The 26,236-nt window shown below is 45.3% G+C and overlaps 1 protein-coding gene across 4 annotated transcripts in view; it reads left to right on the top strand.

The window, feature by feature from the left end:
* The window catches only part of LOC109873884 (leucine-rich repeat and calponin homology domain-containing protein 2-like), a 90,088-nt gene that overhangs the window by 28,773 nt on the left and 35,079 nt on the right, over positions 1 to 26,236 (top strand). For 3 of the 4 annotated variants that reach the window (XM_031809222.1, XM_031809221.1, XM_031809224.1), the window contains exons 2-12: positions 5,913 to 6,057; positions 8,669 to 8,795; positions 8,877 to 8,982; positions 13,287 to 13,423; positions 13,796 to 13,926; positions 14,442 to 14,529; positions 14,724 to 14,820; positions 14,943 to 15,037; positions 15,676 to 15,743; positions 16,091 to 16,195; positions 23,719 to 23,787. In XM_031809222.1, coding sequence (XP_031665082.1) covers positions 5,913 to 6,057; positions 8,669 to 8,795; positions 8,877 to 8,982; positions 13,287 to 13,423; positions 13,796 to 13,926; positions 14,442 to 14,529; positions 14,724 to 14,820; positions 14,943 to 15,037; positions 15,676 to 15,743; positions 16,091 to 16,195; positions 23,719 to 23,787 — 1,168 coding nt within the window. The remainder of the gene's footprint in view (positions 1 to 5,912; positions 6,058 to 8,668; positions 8,796 to 8,876; positions 8,983 to 13,286; positions 13,424 to 13,795; positions 13,927 to 14,441; positions 14,530 to 14,723; positions 14,821 to 14,942; positions 15,038 to 15,675; positions 15,744 to 16,090; positions 16,196 to 23,718; positions 23,788 to 26,236) is intronic. The other variant, XM_031809223.1, reaches the window with a different exon arrangement.

Below are 26,236 nucleotides of genomic sequence, written 5' to 3'. Positions count from 1 at the left end.
CAGGTAGGCTAGTTGAGAACACCTTTATTTAACCAGGTAGGCTAGTTGAGAACACCTTTATTTAACCAGGTAGGCTAGTTGAGAACACCTTTATTTAACCAGGTAGGCTAGTTGAGAACACCTTTATTTAACCAGGTAGGCTAGTTGAGAACACCTTTATTTAACCAGGTAGGCTAGTTGAGAACACCTTTATTTAACCAGGTAGGCTAGTTGAGAACACCTTTATTTAACCAGGTAGGCTAGTTGAGAACACCTTTATTTAACCAGGTAGGCTAGTTGAGAACACCTTTATTTAACCAGATAGGCTAGTTGAGAACACCTTTATTTAACCAGGTAGGCTAGTTGAGAACAAGTTCTCATTTGCAACTGCGATCTGGCCAAGATAAAGCATAGCAATTCGACACATACAACAACACAGAGTTTCACATGGAATAAACTAAACATACAGTCAAAAATACAGTAGAACAAAAGAAAACAAAAAGTCTATACAGTGAGTGCAAATGAGGTAAGTTAAGGAAATAAATAGGCCATGGTGGCGAAGTAATTACAATATAGCAATTAAACACTGGAATGGTAGATCGGCAGAAGATGCATGTGCAGGTAGAGATACTGGGGTGCAAAGGAGCAAAATGAATAAATAAATAAATACCAGTATGGGGATGAGGTAGGTAGATAGATGGGCTGTTTACAGATGGGCTATGTACAGGTGCGGTGATCTGTAACCTGCTCTGACAGCTGGTGCTTAAAGCTAGTGAGGGAGATGTGAGTCTCCAGCTTCAGAGATTTTTGCAATTCATTCCAGTCATGGGCAGCAGAGAACTGGAAGGAAAGATGACCAAAGGAGGAATTGGCTTTGGGGGTGACCAGTGAGATATACCTGCTGGAGCGCGTGCTACGAGTGGGTGCTGCTATGGTGACCAGTGAGCTGAGATAAGGCGGGGCTTTACCTAGCAGAGACTTGTAGATAACCTGTAGCCAGTGGGTTTGGCGACGAGTATGAAGCGAGGGCCAACCAACGAGAGCGTACAGGTCGCAATGGTGGGTAGTGTATGGGGCTTTGGTGACAAACGGATGGCACTGTGATAGATAGGCTAGTTAACACAGTGTCCAAGGAGGGGCCAGAAGTATACAGAATGGTGTCATCTGCGTAGAGGTGGATCAGAGAATCCCCAGCAGCATGAGCAACATCATTGATGTATACAGAAAAGAGAGTCGGCCCGAGAATTGAACCCTGTGGCACACCCATAGAGACTGTCAGAGGTCCGGACAACAGGCCCTCCGATTTGACACACTGAAGTCTATCAGAGAAGTAGTTGGTAAACCAGGCGAGGCAATCATTTGAGATACCAAGGCTGTCTAGTCTGCCAATAAGAATGTTGTGAGTGACAGACAGAGTCGAAAGCCTTGGCCAGGTCGATGAATACGGCTGCACAGTAATGTCTCTTATCGATGGCGGTTATGATGTCGTTTAGAACCTTGAGCGTGGCTGAGGTGCACCCATGACCAGCTCTGGAACCAGATTGCATAGCGGAGAAGGTACGGTGGGATTTGAAATGGTCAATAATCTGTTCACCTGTCAAGGTAATTAGCATTATTCTACACCATTTGTGAGGACACTGACTTATTACAGTGCATTCGTAAGGTATTCAGACCCCTTCATTTTTTCCACATTTTGTTACAGCGTTATTCTAAAATGTATAAAATAATTTCCCCCCCCTCATTAATCTACACACAATACCCCATAATGACAAAGAGAAAACATGTTTTTAGATGTTTTTGTCCATAAATAAAAAACAGGAATACCATTTACATAAGTATTCAGACCCTTTGCTATGAGACTCCAAATTGAGCTCAGGTGCACCCTGTTTCCATTGATCATCCTTGATGTTTATACAACTGGATTGGAGTCCACCTGTTGTAAATTCAATTGAGTGGACATGATTTGGAAAGGCACACACCCAGTTGACAGTGCATGTCAGAGCAAAAACCAAGCCATGAGGTCAAAGGATTTTTGTATTTTTAAACTGTATTTTTAAACGGTTAAGACTGTTATTTTATTTCATGACCGTCTACATCCATAACCGGCGGTTATACGGTAATTGTGCCCTAACTCTGAGGAGGTTCTTGGAGTTTTTGTCACATTTCATTAGCTGTGTGATGGAGCAATGATGTATCCATCTTCCCGCCTCAGAACTCTGCCTCAGGAACGGAGTTAAACACAAACACTTCATTATGGAAATGTCTCCCACACAGTAAATGCTGCAATTTGTAACAGGCTTCCTCAGAGATGGCCCCCTTATGTTCGTCCAAAACAGCTCTTTCTCTCTGAACAGAGCTACAATACTGTGCTACAATGTGTGTGATAAGCAGTGGGGTCTGACTAGCATTGATGCTTGTTGTGATCCCACTTTTCCTTTGATGTCTTGTCTCTGCCATGTGAGATCTGACTGGATGGTAGCCCCAGGTTCCTATTATCATTTCCCTGACTAGTAATTCCCAGAAAAACTGAAAGAATAGAGAGAATATGTCTCTCATGAGTGGAGGAGATGCAATTGGAATTCATCCTGGTTGGGCTTTTGCAGGTTAAGAATGTACAGAAAGACAATCAAATATCTGGATTTGAGCTTGTTTAAATGCAAGGATCCGTTGGGCATCTTTATGCAGTCTTGGCTTTGAGATTAGTGATGAGAGAAAAACAAGGCCATAATATCAAGTAGTCTGCCAAGACCTGTGATTGGCCTAGAGATAAAGCTTTAGTCCTGCCGTCTCTGCCCTCTAATTAAATAGCCAGCATTGTTTTGGCAGACAACACCCTCCTACTCACCATGCTGAACACTCACTCCCACATACAGACATAGGGCTGAGACCAGTTTGTTAGATTGCTCAGGAACCAACTCCCTCTGTGTTTGAGGAGCTTGACCTTTGTTTTAGTTTCATTTAGAAATCAGTTGTATCAGCACAACCTCCTTCCCTCCTTTGCATGCAAGCATGCACTACTGAAGCAAACACAGACATGCATATCAAGGCATATAGACACGTCCCCTCATGTGAGCGTCTTGCAGATTCAGTTGCTTGCCGCTCCCCTCCTCTCTGCATGTGGTTGCCATGGTATCGGTAGCCAGGGCCTTCACAGTTCCTTCACGGAGCACTGCAGAACTCTCCTTCATAGAGTGAGGGACACATGCAGAGCCTAGACTACTCATGTATGGGATCAGACCCTGATAGGCCTCTTACATTACAGTTACGTTCACAGGAAGATACTGTATGTAGACGTTGTTAGAATAGACAGAATGTACAGTGAACATAGCTATAGTGATCATGCCATATTGTGCATGAACCATGTGACGGAATATCAGTTGTTTGTAACGCACAGTGTGGTTGTGGTAGAATAGTGTGTGAGGAATTGAGGAGGTGGTAAACTAGAGTAGGCAGCTTGTTGTGAATGGAGAGTGGTGCAGTAGGTAGGTACAGTAGCTGTATTGCAGACCGTGTCATTTGTGAATGGAGGAGCTGCAGTGAGTCTGTTCCAGGGGGTGGAGGAGGAGGCTCTTCCTCCAGACATCATTGGTTCTCCGAGAGGCAGTGGTGGCTGCCAGATAGCACAGCTGGGGATCGAGCTGAGGCTAGAGCGGAGGCTGAGGAGGGGCACAGTACAATGTGCCAGGCACTCCACTCGCCATCACATAAATTATTGGACAGAGGGATGGGCCTACTGCATCACAACCATACAATCTTATCTGAAAGGGGCAGTGACGTGTTCTTCACGGCTGTCTCTCTCGCTTCTCTTCTCTCCACCTCTCTTTATCAATCATTCTTCTCATTACGCACCGTTTCATGACCCATGAAATGAGTAAGCCCTGTGAGTCTAATTAATTCAGCAAAATATTACTGTGAACGAGGGCAACATAATTATAGTCTCTTTACACCAGGGGTTCTCAAAGTGGGGTCAGCGGTATATATATACAGTTGAAGTTGGAAGTTTACATACACTTAGGTTGCAGTCATTAAAGCTCGTTTTTCAACCACTCCACAAATGTATTGTTAACAAACTATAGTTAGTCGGTTAGGACATCTACTTTGTGCATGACACAAGTCATTTTTCCAACAATTGTTTACAGACAAATTATTTCACTTATAATTCACTGTATCATAATTCCAGTGGGTCAGAAGTTTACATACACTAAATTGACTGTGTCTTTAAACAGCTTGGAAAATTCCAGAAAATGATGTCATGGCTTTAGAAGCTCATTTGAGTCAATTGGAGGTGTACCTTCAAACTCTTGAAGTGCCTCTTTGCTTGCCATCATGGGAAAAACAAAAAAGATCAGCCAAGACCTCAGAAAAAGGTCCTCCTTGGGAGCAATTTCCAAATGCCTGAAGGTACCATGTTCATCTGTACACACAATAGTACGCAAGTACAAACGTCATGTGTTATTTCACAGTTTTGATGTCTTCACTATTATTCTACAATGTAGGAAATAGCACAAATAAAGAAAACACCTTGAATGGGTAGGTGTGTCCAAACTTTGGACTGGTACTGTATATATATTACATTTTACTACCAACAGATGTAACTACTTTTTGCCAAGGGATCCATAGAATGCATTTAAATTGTGTATTACAATACAATGTAATATTATTAACCTACAATGTATGTACTTTCCCCGGGCCCGAGGCTTGGTTTGTCTAGCCATGTACTGCAGACGTCATAATACAACTCCTAGTAGGCTAGTCATAATAAAACTCCTAGTAGGCCAGTCATAATACAACTCCTAGTAGGCTATTCATAATACAACTCCTAGTAGGCTAGTCATAATACAACTCCTAGTAGGCTATTCATAATAAAACTCCTAGTAGGCTAGTCATAATAAAACTCCTAGTAGGCTATTCTTAATAAAACTCCTAGTAGGCTATTCTTATCTCACTCGTGTTGCGTTGTGATTATGACGGCGTCCCTGATGAATTTGCTAACACAAAAGTGGTCCCCGGCCCCAAAAAGTTTGAGAACCCCTGCCTTAACCTCTCATCTTAGCAGAGTATTACCTGTCATTGAAGCCTATAAGGTATTATAATGTGCCATTCATGATGAGGACTGAACTCTGACTGATTAACTGTCTCTGGTTCACCAACCTGTGGCTAGTAAATTCCTGGCATCTACTTGATAAAAGTATCCACTGCAACAGCGCCACAAATGTCCACGAAACACCAAAGGACCTATAGGTTCATTTTGGTTTGATGCAGAATTTGAAAGAGTATGGGTCAACAGCTATTACACAGACACAAGCAGAGGAGTTGGCCAGACTGCTCTCATTGAATCGATATATCGATATGGGAAAGACTGTGACTGGATCTGGAAATGGATATGACTGTGTGCTAGAGTCTGTGTGTAATAGAACTGTGCTCAGGCCTAGTGTAATTTCAGCTGTCTTTGAGAAACATGCCATGTTCCCATTGATCACTCATTCAGACATATTGACCAGTCAAGACTGCGTGGAATCAATTTACTCTCCCAGAGGTTTACTTACGACCCAACTGACACTCTTAGGGAAAAAAGGTGCTATCTAGAATCTAAAAGGGTTTTTCGGCTGTCCCCATAGGAGAACCCTTCGAAGAATATTTTTGGTTCCAGGTAGAACCCTTTTGGGTTCCATTTAAAACCCAAAAGGGTTCTACATGGAACCAAAAAGGGTTCTCCTATTGGGTCAGCCTAAGAACCCCTTTTTCTAAGTGTCCAGCAGCTTCTGGAGAGACTGTTTGGATCCTTTCTTACATTACATCCTGATACATACAGTAGCCAACACCTGATCTGTGCTACTTGATGAAGAATTTGACCATACATGTATGACAGGATGTAGTCCCTGTGTACCCATGACCCTCACCTGCTGTCTGTCTCTTGTCTCTCCCTCCCCCAGATCTGTCGAAGAACAGGCTCACAGAGATCCCTCCAGAGGTGTGTCTGTTCGCCCCCCTTGAGTCTCTCAACCTCTACCACAACTGCATCAAATGCATCCCTGAAGCCATCATCAACTTGCAGATGCTGACCTATCTAAACATAAGGTCAGTGATGACTCATGGAAGTATGTGGCGTGATCTGTTGACCCAATGACCTCATACTGTAACATGATATCAGCATTGTAGTGACCTGGTATAGTTAAGTATTATGGCAGTATTGACTCAATATCAAATGTTCTTTCTGCTATCCGTAGCCCTTTAAATGTCTGTAATATAACCGTGCTCAAAAAAGCCTCATGTAGCTTACACCAGGTGCATTCCTGTAATGTTATTGGAAGTGTCTGGAGTCCTCGATCTAAGAAGCATCATAAGATCGTACAACCATGATATCACCAGGCTAGAGGAAATACAAGGGCCCATGTTCACTTTTGTTCTGCTCTATCTCAGTATGGAGTTCTCCTTTCAGGGGATTCACAGGATCAGGTAGCCAGAGCATTCCCTCTTTCACAGTGGAAGAAAGAGGTCTACACTATGTGATGTTGTTTTGAACAGTTCATTTCCTAGACACAGTGGGAGAAAGAGGTCTACACTATGTGATGTTGTTTTGAACAGTTCATTTCCTAGACACAGTGGGAGAAAGAGGTCTACACTATGTGATGTTGTTTTGAACAGTTCATTTCCTAGATACAGTGGGAGAAAGAGGTCTACACTATGTGATGTCGTTTTGAACGGTTCATTTCCTAGACACAGTGGGAGAAAGAGGTCTACACTATGTGATGTTGTTTTGAACAGTTCATTTCCTAGACACAGTGGGAGAAAGAGGTCTACACTATGTGATGTTGTTTTGAACAGTTCATTTCCTAGACACAGTGGGAGAAAGAGGTCTACACTATGTGATGTTGTTTTGAACAGTTCATTTCCTAGACACAGTGGGAGAAAGAGGTCTACACTATGTGATGTTGTTTTGAACAGTTCATTTCCTAGACACAGTGGGAGAAAGAGGTCTACACTATGTGATGTTGTTTTGAACAGTTCATTTCCTAGACACAGTGGAAGAAAGAGGTTTACACTATGTGATGTTGTTTTGAACAGTTCATTTCCTAGACACAGTGGGAGAAAGAGGTCTACACTATGTGATGTTGTTTTGAACGGTTCATTTCCTAGACACAGTGGGAGAAAGAGGTCTACACTATGTGATGTTGTTTTGAACAGTTCATTTCCTAGACACAGTGGGAGAAAGAGGTCTACACTATGTGATGTTGTTTTGAACAGTTCATTTCCTAGACACAGTGGGAGAAAGAGGTCTACACTATGTGATGTTGTTTTGAACAGTTCATTTCCTAGACACAGTGGGAGAAAGAGGTCTACACTATGTGATGTTGTTTTGAACGGTTCATTTCCTAGACACAGTGGGAGAAAGAGGTCTACACTATGTGATGTTGTTTTGAACAGTTCATTTCCTAGACACAGTGGGAGAAAGAGGTCTACACTATGTGATGTTGTTTTGAACAGTTCATTTCCTAGACACAGTGGGAGAAAGAGGTCTACACTATGTGATGTTGTTTTGAACGGTTCATTTCCTAGACACAGTGGGAGAAAGAGGTCTACACTATGTGATGTTGTTTTGAACAGTTCATTTCCTAGACACAGTGGGAGAAAGAGGTCTACACTATGTGATGTTGTTTTGAACAGTTCATTTCCTAGACACAGTGGGAGAAAGAGGTCTACACTATGTGATGTTGTTTTGAACAGTTCATTTCCTAGACACAGTGGGAGAAAGAGGTCTACACTATGTGATGTTGTTTTGAACAGTTCATTTCCTAGACACAGTGGGAGAAAGAGGTCTACACTATGTGATGTTGTTTTGAACAGTTCATTTCCTAGACACAGTGGGAGAAAGAGGTCTACACTATGTGATGTTGTTTTGAACAGTTCATTTCCTAGACACAGTTAGGCTGCGTTTACACAGGCAACCCCAATTTGAGCTTGTTTCTAATTATTGGCAAAAGAGCTGATCTGATTCGTCAAAAGACCAATTCGTGGCCTCCGGGTTGGCTCAGTGGTCTAAGGCACTACATCGCAGTGCAAGCTGTGCCAACAGAGACTCCGGGTTCGAGCCCAGGCTATGTTGCAGCCGGCCGCGACCGGAAGGCCCATGGGGCGGCGCACAATTGGCCTAGCATTGTCCGGGTTAGGGGGGCTTGGCCGGCAAGGATATCTACGAGCGACTCCTGTGGCGGGCCGGGTGTGCACGCTGACCAGGTCGCTAGGTGTACGGTGTTTCCTCCGACACATTGGTGCGGCTGGCTTCCGGGTTGGATGCGTGCTGTGTTAAGAAGCAGTGCAGCTTGGTTGGGTTGTGTATCGGAGGACGCATGACTCTTGACCTTCGCCTCTCCTGAGTCCATGCAGGAGTTGTAGCGATGAGACAAGACAGTAACTACTAATAATTGGACACCATGACAATTGGGGAGAAAAAGGGGGTAAAAAAAAAAAGACCAATTTAGTGGTAAAATAATCTGAATTGGACTTCCTGTGTAAACACAGCCATGGATATCAGTCTCCTCTGTTTCACTAACATTTTGTTAACCCATTGAGGAGACATTCATTGCTTGATCTTTTCCTGATGTTATCCTTGCGCACAGGATAAAACGTCTATAAAATGCCCTTCTCCATTTCAAACTATATTGTACATGTATATTTTGTGTTTCTATAGCCGAAACCTTCTCTCAACATTGCCAAAATACCTGTTCAACCTCCCTCTCAAAGTGCTGGTGGTGAGCAACAACAAGCTACTGTCTGTCCCTGAGGAGATTGGGAAGGCCAAAGAACTGATGGAACTGGTGAGCACATAAAAAAACACTGCAGCTATATTGTTACTGGTGTGTCTGTGTGTGACAGCCTGCTTCTGTCTTCCCATGTAGGACATCAGCTGTAATGAGATCCAGGTGCTGCCCCCTCAGGTGGGGAGGCTCCGTTCATTACGGGAACTCAACATCAGGAGGAACTGTCTTCACATGCTGCCTGAGGGTAGGTAGTGTCCTCTCCCCTGGTCTGAGGGTAGGTAGCTGTCTATGTTCTCTCCCCTGGTCTGAGGGTAGGTAGTGTCCTCTCCCCTGGTCTGAGGGTAGGTAGTGTCCTCTCCCCTGGTCTGAGGGTAGGTAGTGTCCTCTCCCCTGGTCTGAGGGTAGGTAGTTGTCTACGTCCTCTCCCCTGGTCTGAGGGTAGGTAGTTGTCTACGTCCTCTCCCCTGGTCTGAGGGTAGGTAGTGTCCTCTCCCCTGGTCTGAGGGTAGGTAGCTGTCTATGTCCTCTCCCCTGGTCTGAGGTAGGTAGCTGTCTATGTCCTCTCCCCTGGTCTGAGGGTAGGTAGCTGTCTATGTCCTCTCCCCTGGTCTGAGGGTAGGTAGCTGTCTATGTCCTCTCCCCTGGTCTGAGGGTAGGTAGCTGTCTATGTCCTCTCCCCTGGTCTGAGGTAGGTAGCTGTCTATGTCCTCTCCCCTGGTCTGAGGGTAGGTAGCTGTCTATGTCCTCTCCCCTGGTCTGAGGGTAGGTAGCTGTCTATGTCCTCTCCCCTGGTCTGAGGGTAGGTAGCTGTCTATGTCCTCTCCCCTGGTCTGAGGGTAGGTAGCTGTCTATGTCCTCTCCCCTGGTCTGAGGGTAGGTAGCTGTCTATGTCCTCTCCCCTGGTCTGAGGTAGGTAGCTGTCTATGTCCTCTCCCCTGGTCTGAGGGTAGGTAGCTGTCTACGTCCTCTCCCCTGGTCTGAGGGTAGGTAGCTGTCTATGTCCTTTCCCCTGGTCTGAGGGTAGGTAGCTGTCTATGTCCTCTCCCCTGGTCTGAGGGTAGGTAGCTGTCTACGTCCTCTCCCCTGGTCTGAGGGTAGGTAGCTGTCTATGTCCTCTCCCCTGGTCTGAGGGTAGGTAGCTGTCTACGTCCTCTCCCCTGGTCTGAGGTAGGTAGCTGTCTATGTCCTCTCCCCTGGTCTGAGGGTAGGTAGCTGTCTATGTCCTCTCCCCTGGTCTGAGGGTAGGTAGCTGTCTACGTCCTCTCCCCTGGTCTGAGGGTAGGTAGCTGTCTACATCCTGGTCTGAGGGTAGGTGGCTGTCTATGTCCTCTCCCCTGGTCTGAGGGTAGGTAGCTGTCTATGTCCTCTCCCCTGGTCTGAGGTAGGTAGCTGTCTATGTCCTCTCCCCTGGTCTGAGGGTAGGTAGCTGTCTATGTCCTCTCCCCTGGTCTGAGGGTAGGTAGCTGTCTACGTCCTCTCCCCTGGTCTGAGGGTAGGTAGCTGTCTACATCCTCTCCCCTGGTCTGAGGGTAGGTGGCTGTCTATGTCCTCTCCCCTGGTCTGAGGGTAGGTAGCTGTCTATGTCCTCTCCCCTGGTCTGAGGGTAGGTAGCTGTCTATGTCCTCTCCCCTGGTCTGAGGTAGGTAGCTGTCTATGTCCTCTCCCCTGGTCTGAGGGTAGGTAGCTGTCTATGTCCTCTCCCCTGGTCTGAGGGTAGGTAGCTGTCTATGTCCTCTCCCCTGGTCTGAGGGTAGGTAGCTGTCTATGTCCTCTCCCCTGGTCTGAGGTAGGTAGCTGTCTATGTCCTCTCCCCTGGTCTGAGGGTAGGTAGCTGTCTATGTCCTCTCCCCTGGTCTGAGGGTAGGTAGCTGTCTATGTCCTCTCCCCTGGTCTGAGGGTAGGTAGCTGTCTATGTCCTCTCCCCTGGTCTGAGGGTAGGTAGCTGTCTATGTCCTCTCCCCTGGTCTGAGGGTAGGTAGCTGTCTATGTCCTCTCCCCTGGTCTGAGGTAGGTAGCTGTCTATGTCCTCTCCCCTGGTCTGAGGGTAGGTAGCTGTCTACGTCCTCTCCCCTGGTCTGAGGGTAGGTAGCTGTCTATGTCCTTTCCCCTGGTCTGAGGGTAGGTAGCTGTCTATGTCCTCTCCCCTGGTCTGAGGGTAGGTAGCTGTCTACGTCCTCTCCCCTGGTCTGAGGGTAGGTAGCTGTCTATGTCCTCTCCCCTGGTCTGAGGGTAGGTAGCTGTCTACGTCCTCTCCCCTGGTCTGAGGTAGGTAGCTGTCTATGTCCTCTCCCCTGGTCTGAGGGTAGGTAGCTGTCTATGTCCTCTCCCCTGGTCTGAGGGTAGGTAGCTGTCTACGTCCTCTCCCCTGGTCTGAGGGTAGGTAGCTGTCTACATCCTGGTCTGAGGGTAGGTGGCTGTCTATGTCCTCTCCCCTGGTCTGAGGGTAGGTAGCTGTCTATGTCCTCTCCCCTGGTCTGAGGTAGGTAGCTGTCTATGTCCTCTCCCCTGGTCTGAGGGTAGGTAGCTGTCTATGTCCTCTCCCCTGGTCTGAGGGTAGGTAGCTGTCTACGTCCTCTCACCTGGTCTGAGGGTAGGTAGCTGTCTACATCCTCTCCCCTGGTCTGAGGGTAGGTGGCTGTCTATGTCCTCTCCCCTGGTCTGAGGGTAGGTAGCTGTCTATGTCCTCTCCCCTGGTCTGAGGGTAGGTAGCTGTCTGCGTCCTCTCCCCTGGTCTGAGGGTAGGTAGCTGTCTATGTCCTCTCCCCTGGTCTGAGGGTAGGTAGCTGTCTATGTCCTCTCCCCTGGTCTGAGGGTAGGTAGCTGTCTACGTCCTCTCCCCTGGTCTGAGGGTAGGTAGCTGTCTACGTCCTCTCCCCTAGTCTGAGGGTAGGTAGCTGTCTACGTCCTCTCCCCTGGTCTGAGGGTAGGTAGCTGTCTATGTCCTCTCCCCTGGTCTGAGGGTAGGTAGCTGTCTATGTCCTCTCCCCTGGTCTGAGGGTAGGTAGCTGTCTATGTCCTCTCCCCTGGTCTGAGGGTAGGTAGCTGTCTATGTCCTCTCCCCTGGTCTGAGGGTAGGTAGCTGTCTATGTCCTCTCCCCTGGTCTGAGGGTAGGTAGCTGTCTATGTCCTCTCCCCTGGTCTGAGGGTAGGTAGCTGTCTATGTCCTCTCCCCTGGTCTGAGGGTAGGTAGCTGTCTACGTCCTCTCCCCTGGTCTGAGGGTAGGTAGCTGTCTATGTCCTTTCCCCTGGTCTGAGGGTAGGTAGCTGTCTATGTCCTCTCCCCTGGTCTGAGGGTAGGTAGCTGTCTACGTCCTCTCCCCTGGTCTGAGGGTAGGTAGCTGTCTATGTCCTCTCCCCTGGTCTGAGGGTAGGTAGCTGTCTACGTCCTCTCCCCTGGTCTGAGGTAGGTAGCTGTCTATGTCCTCTCCCCTGGTCTGAGGGTAGGTAGCTGTCTATGTCCTCTCCCCTGGTCTGAGGGTAGGTAGCTGTCTACGTCCTCTCCCCTGGTCTGAGGGTAGGTAGCTGTCTACATCCTGGTCTGAGGGTAGGTGGCTGTCTATGTCCTCTCCCCTGGTCTGAGGGTAGGTAGCTGTCTATGTCCTCTCCCCTGGTCTGAGGTAGGTAGCTGTCTATGTCCTCTCCCCTGGTCTGAGGGTAGGTAGCTGTCTATGTCCTCTCCCCTGGTCTGAGGGTAGGTAGCTGTCTACGTCCTCTCCCCTGGTCTGAGGGTAGGTAGCTGTCTACATCCTCTCCCCTGGTCTGAGGGTAGGTGGCTGTCTATGTCCTCTCCCCTGGTCTGAGGGTAGGTAGCTGTCTATGTCCTCTCCCCTGGTCTGAGGGTAGGTAGCTGTCTGCGTCCTCTCCCCTGGTCTGAGGGTAGGTAGCTGTCTATGTCCTCTCCCCTGGTCTGAGGGTAGGTAGCTGTCTATGTCCTCTCCCCTGGTCTGAGGGTAGGTAGCTGTCTACGTCCTCTCCCCTGGTCTGAGGGTAGGTAGCTGTCTACGTCCTCTCCCCTAGTCTGAGGGTAGGTAGCTGTCTACGTCCTCTCCCCTGGTCTGAGGGTAGGTAGCTGTCTATGTCCTCTCCCCTGGTCTGAGGGTAGGTAGCTGTCTATGTCCTCTCCCCTGGTCTGAGGGTAGGTAGCTGTCTATGTCCTCTCCCCTGGTCTGAGGGTAGGTAGCTGTCTATGTCCTCTCCCCTGGTCTGAGGGTAGGTAGCTGTCTATGTCCTCTCCCCTGGTCTGAGGGTAGGTAGCTGTCTATGTCCTCTCCCCTGGTCTGAGGGTAGGTAGCTGTCTATGTCCTCTCCCCTGGTCTGAGGGTAGGTAGCTGTCTATGTCCTCTCCCCTGGTCTGAGGGTAGGTAGCTGGGTAGGTAGCTGTCTACATCCTCTCCCCTGGTCTGAGGGTAGGTAGCTGTCTACGTCCTCTCTCCTGGTCTGAGTGTAGGTAGCTGTCTATGTCCTCTCCCCTGGTCTGAGGGTAATCTCTCTCCTTATTCTATATCCAAACACATGCCTCTTGTGCTTTCTTTCTTTGTCTCTCCCCAGAGCTGGCTGACCTGCCACTCATCAGACTGGACTTCTCCTGCAATAAAATCACAGAGATCCCTCCTGTCTACAGGAGACTCAGGCAGCTGCAGCACATCATCCTCGACAACAACCCTATGCAGTCCCCACCTGCACAGGTAGGTGTGAGTGAGAGTGTGTGAGTGTGAGAGTGTGTGAGTGAGAGTTTGTGGCAACATCTGTGGTAGTTTATGCTGTAAATGCCATTTTGGCACTGCATGGGATTATCCACAGCCATCTCGATGTGTATCAGGTATGGGGTGCCGACGATTTAACACAGGTTAACCTCAGCTTGGCATCATGCCTAGAAACAACTCCCCCTAGCTGTGACAGTTTTCATGATATACCAAGATATACACATAATGGTCTCTGAGGAACAGTTGCACCATCTAGTGGGCAGCATGATTTCATTTCTGCTTGAATGAACACTTGGGCACTTCATTTCAGCACTTGGATATATACTTCATGCACTTTGTATTTGTGTGTTTCAGATCTGCCTGAAGGGCAAGGTGCACATCTTTAAGTACCTGAACATCCAGGCTTGTAGGATGGATAAGAAGCCTGACTCTCTGGACCTCCCTTCTCTGGGCAAACGCTGCCTTCCCCAGCCTCTCACAGACAGGTACACACTCTTATATCATATCATAATTATATTTATAAACTGGGTGGTTTGAGCCCTGAATGCCAATCGGCTGACAACCAATAACACAGGTATGACAAAACATTTATTTTTACTACTCTAATTATGTTGGTAACCAGTTTATAATAGCAATAAGGCACCTCTGGGGTTTGTGGTATATGGCCAATATTCCACGACTAAGGGCTGTATCCAGGCACTCCGCATTGCTTCGTGCATAACAACATCCCTTAGCTGTGGTATATTGGTCATATACCATACCCCCTCTGGCCTCATTGCTTAAGTATACTACAGACAAGACCATTGACCATATGCATCATGAATGACATGAATATGCAGTATGTGCCATAAAACTGTAATGACAACTGGTATGACATATTTGAAGATTAAAGACACAGGTCTCTACATATTTTGATGTGCTTACAAAATTGTCATGAATGTGTCTGAATCAAAACTGTCTGACTGTTTATTACTGACTATCCCTTTATATGTCTCTGCAGCATGGAGGATTTTTACCCCAGTAAGAACCATGCTCCTGACTCGGGTATCGGCAGTGACAACGGGGATAAAAGACTGTCTGCGACAGAGGTCAGAGTTCACCCACTGTAGTCAGGCTGAACTGAGGCCTAGATTGTACTGAGGACTGTTGTGCGTCCAACCATGGCTCGTTGATCCTGACACTGCAGTTCTTCTGCAGACATGTTCAGTAGACCTGAACTCTATGCTTTATGCTCACTTTAACACTGAGCTTCCTCCTCTTCCTTCTCCCTCTCTTCCTCTAGCCCTCTGACGATGACACCATCAGCCTGCACTCTCAGGTCTCAGAGACGGCCCGCACCGAAGCCCTCTCTCTCCTCACCAAGATGGACTCAGGCAAAGGTAAGACCTGTTTGGATGCAGTGGATTTGACTGTTTGGGAAAAAAACGGTTTGAGCATTGATGGGCTCAACTGGCAACAAGCACATTAGTCTGAGGTTCAACCTGGTGTGTTGCTCCCGTAGATCAGGTACCCTTTGACTTCATCGAGCCCAACGCAGAGGAAGATGCTGCCCTGTCAGACGGGCAGCAGAGTGGACCCTACATCTCATGTATAAAGGTACATCAACAGGGATCCATAGAGAGCTGTATGACCACTACAGTACACCATTAACTACACTAGTCTTCCACTGTTGAGCTATCCCTGGGTGAGCTAGTGTGTCCAATTAGTGCCTGTTCTTTTCCACTGTTAGCTCTGAAGAATGGGAGGTTTTGGTACAAGCTTTAAACTAATCTTATCTTTCATTGAGTCAAATGCTTCAAATGCCATAAACTTGATTGAATAAAGCCAACAGATCGTCTCGTTAGTTTTTTTGGGGCTGGAAACCTGTGGAATCAGCCAAAGCACACAGCTTGAAGTTCAAATGAAATGTGTTGTAATTGAACTTGGATAAGAGTGTGGGGATTTTACTTTTACATATCTGTTTATGGGCTCCTGAGTGTCGCAGCGGTCTAAGGCACTGCATCTCAGTGCTAGAGGCGTCACTACAGACCCTGGTTCGATTCCAGGCTGTATCACAACCGGCCGTGATTGGGAGTCACAAAGGGCGGCAGCCCAGCATCGTCCGGGTTAGGGTTTGGTTGGGTTAGGCCGTCATTGTAAATAAGAATTTGTTCTTAACTGACTTGCCTAGTTAAATAAAGGTTAAATAAAAATAACATGATTTTATTGAGTTTACTTTTTGTTCTGTGTGTCAGGAATTGGAGAAGGTTCTTAACAAGTCACACCAAAGCAAAGATAAGGAGAACTGGAAAGAGGAGTCTGGGTAAGTCTTCACTACACTTGAATAGACAGAAGAAAGGAGGAACAGAAGAAAATTCACCTTTGAACTTCTATAAGTTTGAACTGAAATCATATTGATCTATCTGTCTCCTTAAATAACTAATTTACAACACTAGTTAATGTACTGTAGTTGATAATTAGCAGCTGTAGATGATAGCAGAAGTGACATAATATAATAACAGGCCCAGACAGTAGACATGCTGAGAAGGTTATGTTGTTGGATAGCTGCCACTATAGTAGAGTCACACACTTAGTTAATGCTATTATAGGGAGCATAGTTGGCATAGGTTTTGGCTTCAAACTGAATTGCTATGTCCCTGTTTCCTGCAGCTCTGAAAAAGATCAGCTAGTTGAGGAGGATGAGGATGAGCTGAAGGAAGTGCTGGACCTGAGGAAGATCGCTGTCCAGCTCCTGCAGCAGGAGCAACAGAACAGGTAAGAGGCTGAGCTCTGACCCCTGCCACTCCTCTCTGACATCACCTCACCCTGAGCTCTACCCTACCCTAGCCCCATACTGTATCTCTCTTGCATCCAGGCTGAGGAGAAATCAGCACACAATGCATCCCTGACCAACTGTTCAGACAGATCTGAACACAATCAGACCACAAAGTGACTTTTGTGCGTCTAGACTCGTGTTTTCAATGCAAGCTTCGTATTCTGACAGAAGTCTCATGTAAGTGTCAAGTGTAGACAACTTCTGTCCTCCACACCACTGCTTAGCTCTGCCCTGGCCCTAGCCCCATATATCTATGTCCTCCACACCACTGCTTAGCTCTGCTCTGCCCCTAGCCCCATATCTCTATGTCCTCCACACCACTGCTTAGCTCTGCCCTGCCCCATATCTCTATGTCCTCCACACTACTGCTTAGCTCTGCCCTGCCCCTAGCCCCATATCTCTATGTCCTCCACACTACTGCTTAGCTCTGCCCTGCCCCTAGCCCCATATCTCTATGTCCTCCACACTACTGCTTAGCTCTGCCCTGCCCCTAGCCCCATATCTCTATGTCCTCCACACCACTGCTTAGCTCTGCCCTGGCCCTAGCCCCATATCTCTATGTCCTCCACACTACTGCTTAGCTCTGCTCTGCCCCTAGCCCCATATCACTATGTCCTCCACACTACTGCTTAGCTCTGCCCTGCCCCTAGCCCCATATCTCTATGTCCTCCACGCCACTGCTTAGCTCTGCCCTGCCCCTAGCCCCATATCTCTATGTCCTCCACACTACTGCTTAGCTCTGCTCTGCCCCTAGCCCCATATCTCTATGTCCTCCACACCACTGCTTAGCTCTGCCCTGCCCCTAGCCCCATATCTCTATGTCCTCCACACCACTGCTGAGCACAGCTTCCCCATCCCACCTCTGCTCCCTCTCTCTACCCTTGACCTATCTTCACTGCAAGGGCAGGAAGGTCCTGGGATGTTCTTGGAGGAGAGGGTTGGGAAGGGGAGGGACTCTTCTTTTCAGTTTCCCAGAATGTTGGGCAGTGACAATAAGGACTTGATTTACAACCCCTGACAGTTATGAGTTTCTGACTAATTGTTGGGCTCTAACCACAGTTATTACAGTGCATTCGTAAAGTTTCCAGGCCCCTTGACTTTTTCCCCATTTTGTTACGTTACAGCCATATTCTAAAATTGATTAAATTATTGTTTTTGTTGCATCAATCTACACACAATACCCCATAATGACAGAGCAAAAACAGAAATACCTTATTTACATAAGTATTCAGACCCTTTGCTATTAGACCAGAAATTGAACTTCGGTGTATCCTGTTTCCATTGGTCATCCTTGAGATGTTTCTACAACTTGATTGGAGTCCACCTGTGGTAAATTCAATTGATTTGACATGATTTGGAAAGGCACACACCTGTCTATATAAGGTCCCACAGTTGACAGTGCATGTCAGAGCAAAAACCAAGCCATGAGGTCAAAGGTATTATTCGTAGAGGTCAGAGACAGGATTGTGTCAAGGTACAGATCTGGTGAAGGGTACCAAAACATTTATGCAGCATTGAAGATCCCCAAGAACACAGTGGCCTCCATCATTCTTAAATGGAAGAAGTTTGAAACCACCAAGACTCTTCCTAGAGCTGGCCATCCGGCCAAACTTAGCAATCGGGGGAGAAGGGCCATGGTCACCGAGGTCACCAAGAACCCGATGATCACTCTGACAGAGCTCCAGAGTTTCTATGTGGAGATGGGAGAACCTTCCAGAAGGACAACCATCTCTGCATCACTCCACCGATCAGGCATTTATGGTAGAGTTGCCAGACAGAAGCCACTCCTCAGTAAAAGGCACATGACAGTCCGCTTAGAGTTTTCCAGAAGGTACCTAAAGGACTCTCAGACCATGAGAAACAAGATTCTCTGGTCTGAAGAAACCAAGATTGAACTCTTTGGCCTGAATGCCAAGCATCACGTCTGGAGGAAACGTGACACCATCCCTGCAGTGTGGATGTTTTTCAGTGGCAGGGACTGGGAGACTAGTCAGGATCGAGGGAAAGATGAACGGAGCAAAGTATAGAGAAATCCTTGATGATAACCTGCTCCAGAGCGCTCAGGACCTCAAACTGCGGCGAAGCTTTACCTTCCAACGGGACAACGACCCTAAGCTCACAGCCAAGACAACGCAGGAGTTGCTTCGGGACATGTCTCTGAATGTCCTTGAGTGGCCCAGCCAGAGCCTGGACTCAAACCCGATTTAACATCTATGGAGAGACCTGAAAATATCTGTGCAGCGACGCTCCCCATCCAACCTGATAGAGCTTGAGAGGATCTGCAGAGAAGAATGGGATGAACTCCCCAGATACCAGGGATGCAAACTAGTCACCTTTCAGCAAAATTCGCTGTTTTGAATCCAAAATAGGTGACCTACGTGATTTGTGTAGATACGTTGAGAAATGTTTGGGAGTTATATGCATTTGGAGCAATGCTGGCTGTATCCAAAGCTCAGCCAATCGTCCACATAACAACAGAATGCAGCACGCGACTGAAGAGAGAAGAGACAACCAAATTGCTAGTTACAGCATCAGCGCGCACTCTGGGAAGACAGCAGGAGAGTGGAATGGCAGTTTGCCAGTTATAGCAGCGGGTCCCCTGAAAGATAATGAAGAGGTAGGTGAGAAGCCTGACCACGGAGACGGGGACGAGAAGGTGATGAAGCGTACTTAATGAGCTGTAACCTAAAAACAACTGGCATTTGCAAAGTTTGAGGTGAGGTGGAAAGTGTGGTGGAACAAGTATTGTTAGCATTGTTAAGTATCTTGCTAGCTAACGGAATTCTCCGTTAGCTAACCAGAGAAATATTGAGCAACGTTAGCCAACATAACTGATCAAATAATTGAGTTCATGGTGTGAAAGTTAGCTGGCTAATAAAGTCAGACAGCTACAACATCAGATGCGCTAACGTTAGTAACGTTAACCTAACCAATTCGCTATAGTATTAACTGGTGTACGACTCCTTGCCGTTCCTCAAGTTATAACGCATTACGTTAGTTGTTTACTGGACCCTGGCAATCTGTGTGAAATGTTAACTAGCTAAAGAAATAACTGCTATCTGTGAACTGATGTTTTCCCTCTAAAGTCTGTGGTTAATTTTCAGAATGAGAGAATTAGGTGAAAATGAGGCGTTGCTTGTTAAAAACTTGTTATGGCTGGGGGAAGTATTGAGTAGCTTGGATGAATAAGGTGCCCGGAGTAAACTGTCTGCTACTCAGGCCCAGTTGCTAATATATGCATAGTATTAGTAGATATGGATAGAAAACACTCTGAAGTTTCTAAAACTGTTTGAATGATGTCTGTGAGTATAACAGAACTCATATGGCAGGCCAAAACCTGAGGAAAAATCCAACCAGGAAGTGGGAAATCTGAGGTTTGTAGTTTTTCAACTCATTCCCTATCGAATGCACAGTGTCTATGGGGTCAAATTGCACTTCCTAAGGCTTCCACTAGATGTCAACAGTCTGTAGAACCTTGTTTGATGCATCTACTGTGAAGTGGGGGCAAATGAGAGGGGAATGAGTCAGAGGTCTGCCAGAGAGCCACATGCTGGCCACGCTCATTCACGTGAGAGTTAGCTTGAGTTCCATTGCATTTCTGAAGACAAAGGAATTCTCCGGTTGGAACATTATTGAAGATTTATGTTAAAAACATCCTACAGATTGATTCTATACATCGCTTGACATGTTTCTACGGACTGTAACGGTACTTTTTGACTTTTCTTCTGCTTCTAGTGATCACGCGTCATGAATTTGGATTACTGGGCTAAACGTGCAAACAAAAAGGAGGTATTTGGACATAAATGATGGACATTATCGAACAAAACAAACATTTATTGTGGAACTGGGATTCCTGGGAGTGCATTCTGATGAAGATCATCAAAGGTAAGTGAATATTTATAATGCTATTTCTGACTTCTGTTGACTACACAACATGGCGGATATCTGTTTGGGTTGTTTTGGTCTCTGAGCGCCGTACTCAGATAATTGCATGGTGTGCTTTTTTGGTAAAGCTTTTTTGAAATCTGACAGCGGTTGCATTAAGGAGAAGTGAATCTATAATTCCGTGTATAATAGATGTATCTTTTATCAATGTTTATTATGAGTATTTCTGTAAATTGATGTGGCTCTCTGCAAAATCACCGGATGTTTTGGAACTACTGAACGTAACGCGCCAATGTATACTGAGATTTTTTTATATAAATATGAACTTTATCGAACAAAACATATATGTATTGTGTAACATGAAGTCCTATGAGTGTCATCTGATGAAGATCATCAAAGGTTAGTGATTCATTTATCTCTATTTCTGCTTTTTGTGACTCCTCTTTTTGGCTGGAAAAATGGCTGTGTTTTTCTGTGACTTGGCTCTGACCTAACATAATCGTTTGGTTTGCTTTCGTCGTAAAGCCTTTTTGAAATCGGACACTGTGATGGGATTAACAAGAATGGTATCTTTAAAATGGTGTAAAATTCTTGTATGTTTGAGGAATTTTAATTATGGAATTTCTGTTTTGTATTTGATGCCCTGCACTTTCACTGGCTGTTGTCATATCGATCCCGTTAGCGGGATCTCAGCCCAAAGAGGTTATTAATTAAGTATTGTAGCAACCCGCACAGTGTGTTATGGTTTAGGCAATTAGTTGGTTGTGTTGTACTTACCAGTATCCAGTGTTCGGGGTGTCCGACATGCCAATCAACCTGCTATCTGCCAATCATGGGAATGCCTGGAATGTTCTGATGCCGGGCATCCTGGTGGTTGGCGGAGTGGCATGGAGGGGGGTTGGAGCATTGGAAGTTAAGACCAGGTTTAGCCATTGTTCTTTCTCTTACGTCTGGGCTCCACAAGAGAAGCTCACGGTTGGTTTGTGGAGTATCCTTTGTTTATTTGGCGTGGGCTACAGCCAAACAGTAGCCTGTGTGAAGTTGGGTTAATAAACACTCAATTCGTAAAATACAATCCTCTGTCTGGACAATTGTTCCATTATGATCTAGTTAGGTCATTACAGTATTAAGCAAGTGGATACAGGGATGAAGTGGAGCTGGGCCTGGTTTAAGCTGGATGTCACCGTAGAGGTGAAAGGAACGCCACACACGTTCCCTCTTTCTAACTTTTTCAATACAGTGGATATAAAAAGGAGTATGCCAGGTGTACTCTGCCTGAAAGTGATCAATTATGCCAACAAAGGGTATCATGCTCTACTGGCACGTTGTAGAACCGATGTCCACAGGCAGAAAGTGTACAATATAATAATGTGTAGCCCAAAGATACTGCTTTTGTTGTGTTGAATTTGACAGTAACACTTGTGTGTGAGTGAGGGGGGAATATTATTATTTTTATCCGGTGAACGTTATTTTTGCACTCATGTAGCCTTGTGCGCTTGATCTATGTCGACTATAGTGGCCACTATAATAGAGCAAAAATAGAATGCCTGTTTGTTTCATTCTATTTCTACTTTAAGATGTTTTTTTGCCAAGTGCAATATTTGGATGTGTGTGGTCACAAGCGGTCTATTATAAAGGCTGTCATGGTAACTGCAATATTAGTGGATAGTTTTTTTCTCAAGACTTGAGTGTCATTTGCAGTAAAGTCAAGGCAACAAATAACATTGGATTGCTTTATTTTCATTTTTTAGCTGCGAGTTAGCTTAAACACTTTATTTTACACACAAACTGATTATGTGATCATGTAGATCATATTCTTTGTTTAATTAGTTACCCTGCATTTCCCCCTAGCAGGGATTTTTTGCATGTTTCCGTGCAAAAAAAAGTGTCACCTTTTTGGACCCTCACTAGTTTGCAATACAGGTGTGCCAAGCTTGTAGCGTCATACCCAAGAAGACTCGAGGCTGTACTGAGTAAAGGGTCTGAATACTTATGTAAATGTCATATTTCAGTTTTTAATTTGTAATAAATCTTCAAAAATGTAAAAAAACAACAACTGTTTTTGCTTTGTCATTATTGGGTATTGTGTGTAGATTGATGAGGGGGAAAATTATTGAATTCATTTTAGAATAAGGCTGTAACGTAACAAAATGTGTAAAAAGTCAAGGGGTCTGAATACTTTCCAAATGCATTGTATACTGAACAAAAAATATAAATGCAACATGTAAAGTGTTGGTCCCATGAGGGAGCATGCAATTGGCATGCTGGCTGCAGGAATGTCCACCGGAGCTGTTGCCAGAGAACTGAATGTAAATTTTTCTACCATAAGCCGCCTCCAACGTAATTTTAAGGAATTCGGCAGTACATCCAACCGGCGTCACAACCGCAGACCACATGTATACATGTATGGTCTTGACCAGACTGCAGTGCGGCTTCAGTGGACAAATGCTCACCTTCAATGGTCACTGGCATGCTGGAGATGTGTGCTCTTGACTGCTGAATCCTGGTTTCAACTGTACCGGTCAGATGGCGTTGTGTGGGCGAGCGGTTTGCTGATGTCAGTGTTGTGAACAGAGTGCCCCATGGCGGTGGTGGGGTTATGGTATGGTCAGGCATAAGCTACGGACAACGAACGCAATTGCATTTTATCGATGGAAATTTTAATACACAGAGATACCGTGACAAGATCCTGAGGCCCATAGTCGTGCCATTCATCTGCCGCCATCAACTCATGCTTCAGCATGATAATGCACAGCCCCATATCGTAAGGATCTGTACACAATTCCTGGAAGTTGAAAATGTCCCAGTTCTTCCATGGCTCGCATACTCACTAGACATGTCACCCATTGAGCATGTTTGGGGTGCTCTTGATTGTTTACGACATTGTGTTCCAGTTCCCATCAATATCCAACAACTTTGCACAGCCATTGAAGAGGAGTGGGACAATCTACAGCCTGATCAACTTTATGCAAAGATGTGCTGCATGAGGCAAATGGTGGTCACACCAGATACTGACTGTTTTTTTCTGATCCACGGCCCTACTTTTTTAAAGATATCTGTGACCATCGAATGCATATCTGTATTCCCAGTCATGTGAAGTCCATAGATTATGGCCTAATGAATTTATTTCAGTGGACTGATTTCCTTAAATGAACTGTAACTTGGTAAAATCTTTGAAATTGTTTAATGTTGCATTTTATATTTTTGTTCAGTGTAGCTTACTTACAACCAGTAGTCAGTGAGTGCCAGCCATAGCTGTTGTAGACAGCAGGTGATATGTGAAAAGTACATGTTATCATTTATTTTGTATTGGGTTATTCTATATTCTCTGCATTTTGTCCATTGTATAGGCAGACCTTAGGTGATTTCCAGACATTTTACTGCTCCTTTCTCTCCTGAAGTTACTCCATCACCACGCTCTAACTATCTCTCTTCTCACTCTGCATTTAACAACCCTCCCCGTCATTTGTTCCCCCATTCTCTCCTCGTCTTCCCTCCCTGCTTCATCCATCTCCTGCTCCACAACCTCGCCACTTCCTTGGACCTGATTGATGCACACATGATGTGTGGCTACTAGACGACGGTCCTTAATTTGTAGAGCAGAGAGTCTAATTCATCGAAGGAGGGTTGCCGGCCGAGCACACAGGTAGAGAGAGAGATACAGTACCAGTCAAAAGTTTGGACACACCTACTCATTCAAGGGTTTTTCTTTATTTTTTAAAACTATTTTTTACATTGTTGAATAATAGTGAAGACATCAAAACTATGAAATAACACATGGAATCATGTAGTAACCAAAAAGGTGTTAAACAAATCAAACTATATTTTATATTTGACATTCTTCAAAGTATTCCCAGCTACCTTTTGCCTTGATGACAGCTTTTCACACTTTTGGCATTCTCTTAACCAGCTTCACCTGGAATGCTTTTTCCCTGAAGGAGTTCCTACATATCCTGAGCACTTGTTGGCTGCTTTTCCTTCATTCTGCAGTCCAACTCATACCAAACCATCTCAATTGGGTTGAGTTCAGGTGATTGTGGAGGACAGGTCATCTGATGCAGCACTCCATCACTCTCCTTCTTGGTCAAATAGCCCTTACACAGCCTGGAGGTGTGTTGGGTCATTGTTCTATTGAAAAACAAATAATAGTCCCACTAAGCGCAAAACAGATGGGATGGCGTATCGCTGCAGGATGCTGTGGTAGCCATGCTGGTTAAGTGTGCCTTGAATTCTAAATAAATCACTGACAGTGTCACCAGCAAAGCACCCCCACACCATCACACCTCGTCCTCCATTCTTAATGGTGGGAATCACACATGCAGAGATCATCAGTTGACCTACTCGCATCTCTCAAAGACACAGAGGTTGGATTTGGAGTCATCAGACCAAAGGACAGATTTCCACTGGTCTAATGTCCATTGCTTGTGTTTCTTGACCCAAGCAAGTCTCTTCTTATTGGTGTCCTTCAGTAGTGGTTTCTTTGCAGCAATTCAACCATGAAGGCCTGATTCACGCAGTCTCCTCTGAACAGTTGATGTGTTTGTTACTTGAACTCTGTGAAGCATTTATTTGGGCTGCATTTTCTGAGGCTGGTAACTCTAATGAACGTATATTCTGCAGCAGAGGTAACTCTGGGTCTTCCTTTCCTGTGGCGGTCCTCACGAGAGCCAGTTTCATCAGAGCGCTTCATGGTTTTTGTGACTGCTCATAAAGAAACTTCCAAAGTTCTTGAAATGTTCCGCATTAACTGACTTTCATGTCTTAAAGTAATGATAGACTGTCTTTTCTCTTTGCTTATTTGAGCTGTTTTTGCCATAATATGGACTTGGTCTTTTAACAAATAGGGCTATTTTCTGTATACCACCCCTACCTTGTCACAACACAGGAAGAAGGAAATTCCACAAAATAACTTTTAACAAGACACATCTGTTAATTGAAATTCATTCCAGGTGACTACCTCATGAAGATGGTTGAGAGAATGCCAAGAGTGTGCAAAGCTGTCATCAAAGCAAAGGGTGGCTACTTTGAAGACTCTAAAATCTAAAATATATTTTGATTCGTTTAACACTTTTTTGGTTACTACATGATTCCATATGTGTTATTTCATAGTTTTGATATCTTCACTACTATTCAACAATGTGGAAAATAGTACAAGTAAAGAAAAACCCTTGAATGAGTAGGTGTGTCCAAACGTTTGACTGGTACTGTATGTGTGACAGAGTGAGATTTTGAAAGCTAAAGGAGGGGGATATATGTACAGTATGCAAGACTCAGGTGGCGCGTGTTAAATTGTTTTGAAATGTTTCTGTGCCTGAAATAACACATTTTTGTCTTATTGTGAGATGACATGTACACCATTAGAGCAGTGTTTATTAATTACGGTCCTGCAGACACACATTTTAGTTTTTGCCCTAGCACTACACAGCTGATTCAAAGGATCACCTCAGTCATGAAGTCAAGTTTTGATTTACTTGAACCAGGTGTGTAATAAGGCAAAAACGGGACCAAAATGAAGAAACACTGCATTAGAGATATTATTTGTTGGTCTCCAGGTCTTAAATCCACCTGAACCCATACCATACCATGACCGTCTGAACACATTGTGCCTGCAAAAAAAAAAAGAGAAATTATACTAATCCTTACTTATGAACTGGGTGGTTCGAGTCTTTAAGTCCTTAAGTATTTTACACCACTGGGTATACAGTCTGATATACCACAGTTGGTATATCAGACTGTATACCCAGTGGTGTAAAGTACTTAAGTAAAATACTTTAAATTACCTCTTAAGTTGTTTTTGGGGGTATCTGTACTTTACCTAACTTTTATTTCACTACATTTCTCGTGAAAATTATGTGCTTTTTACTCCATACATTTTCCCTGACACCCAAAAGTACCTGTTACATTTTGACAGGAAAATTGTCAAATTCACACACTCATCAAGAGAACATCCCTGGGGATCCCTACTGCCTCTGATCTGGCAGACGCACTAAACACAAATACTATGTTTGTAAATGGTGTCTGACTGTTGGAATGTGCCCCTGGCTATCCGTCAATAAACAAAAGAAAGAAAATGGTGCCATCTAGTTTGCTAATAT

Source organism: Oncorhynchus kisutch, linkage group LG29, assembly GCF_002021735.2.
Source record: "Oncorhynchus kisutch isolate 150728-3 linkage group LG29, Okis_V2, whole genome shotgun sequence".
Classification (NCBI taxonomy): Eukaryota; Metazoa; Chordata; class Actinopteri; order Salmoniformes; family Salmonidae; genus Oncorhynchus; species Oncorhynchus kisutch.
This window is presented reverse-complemented; position numbering and strand designations above follow the sequence as displayed.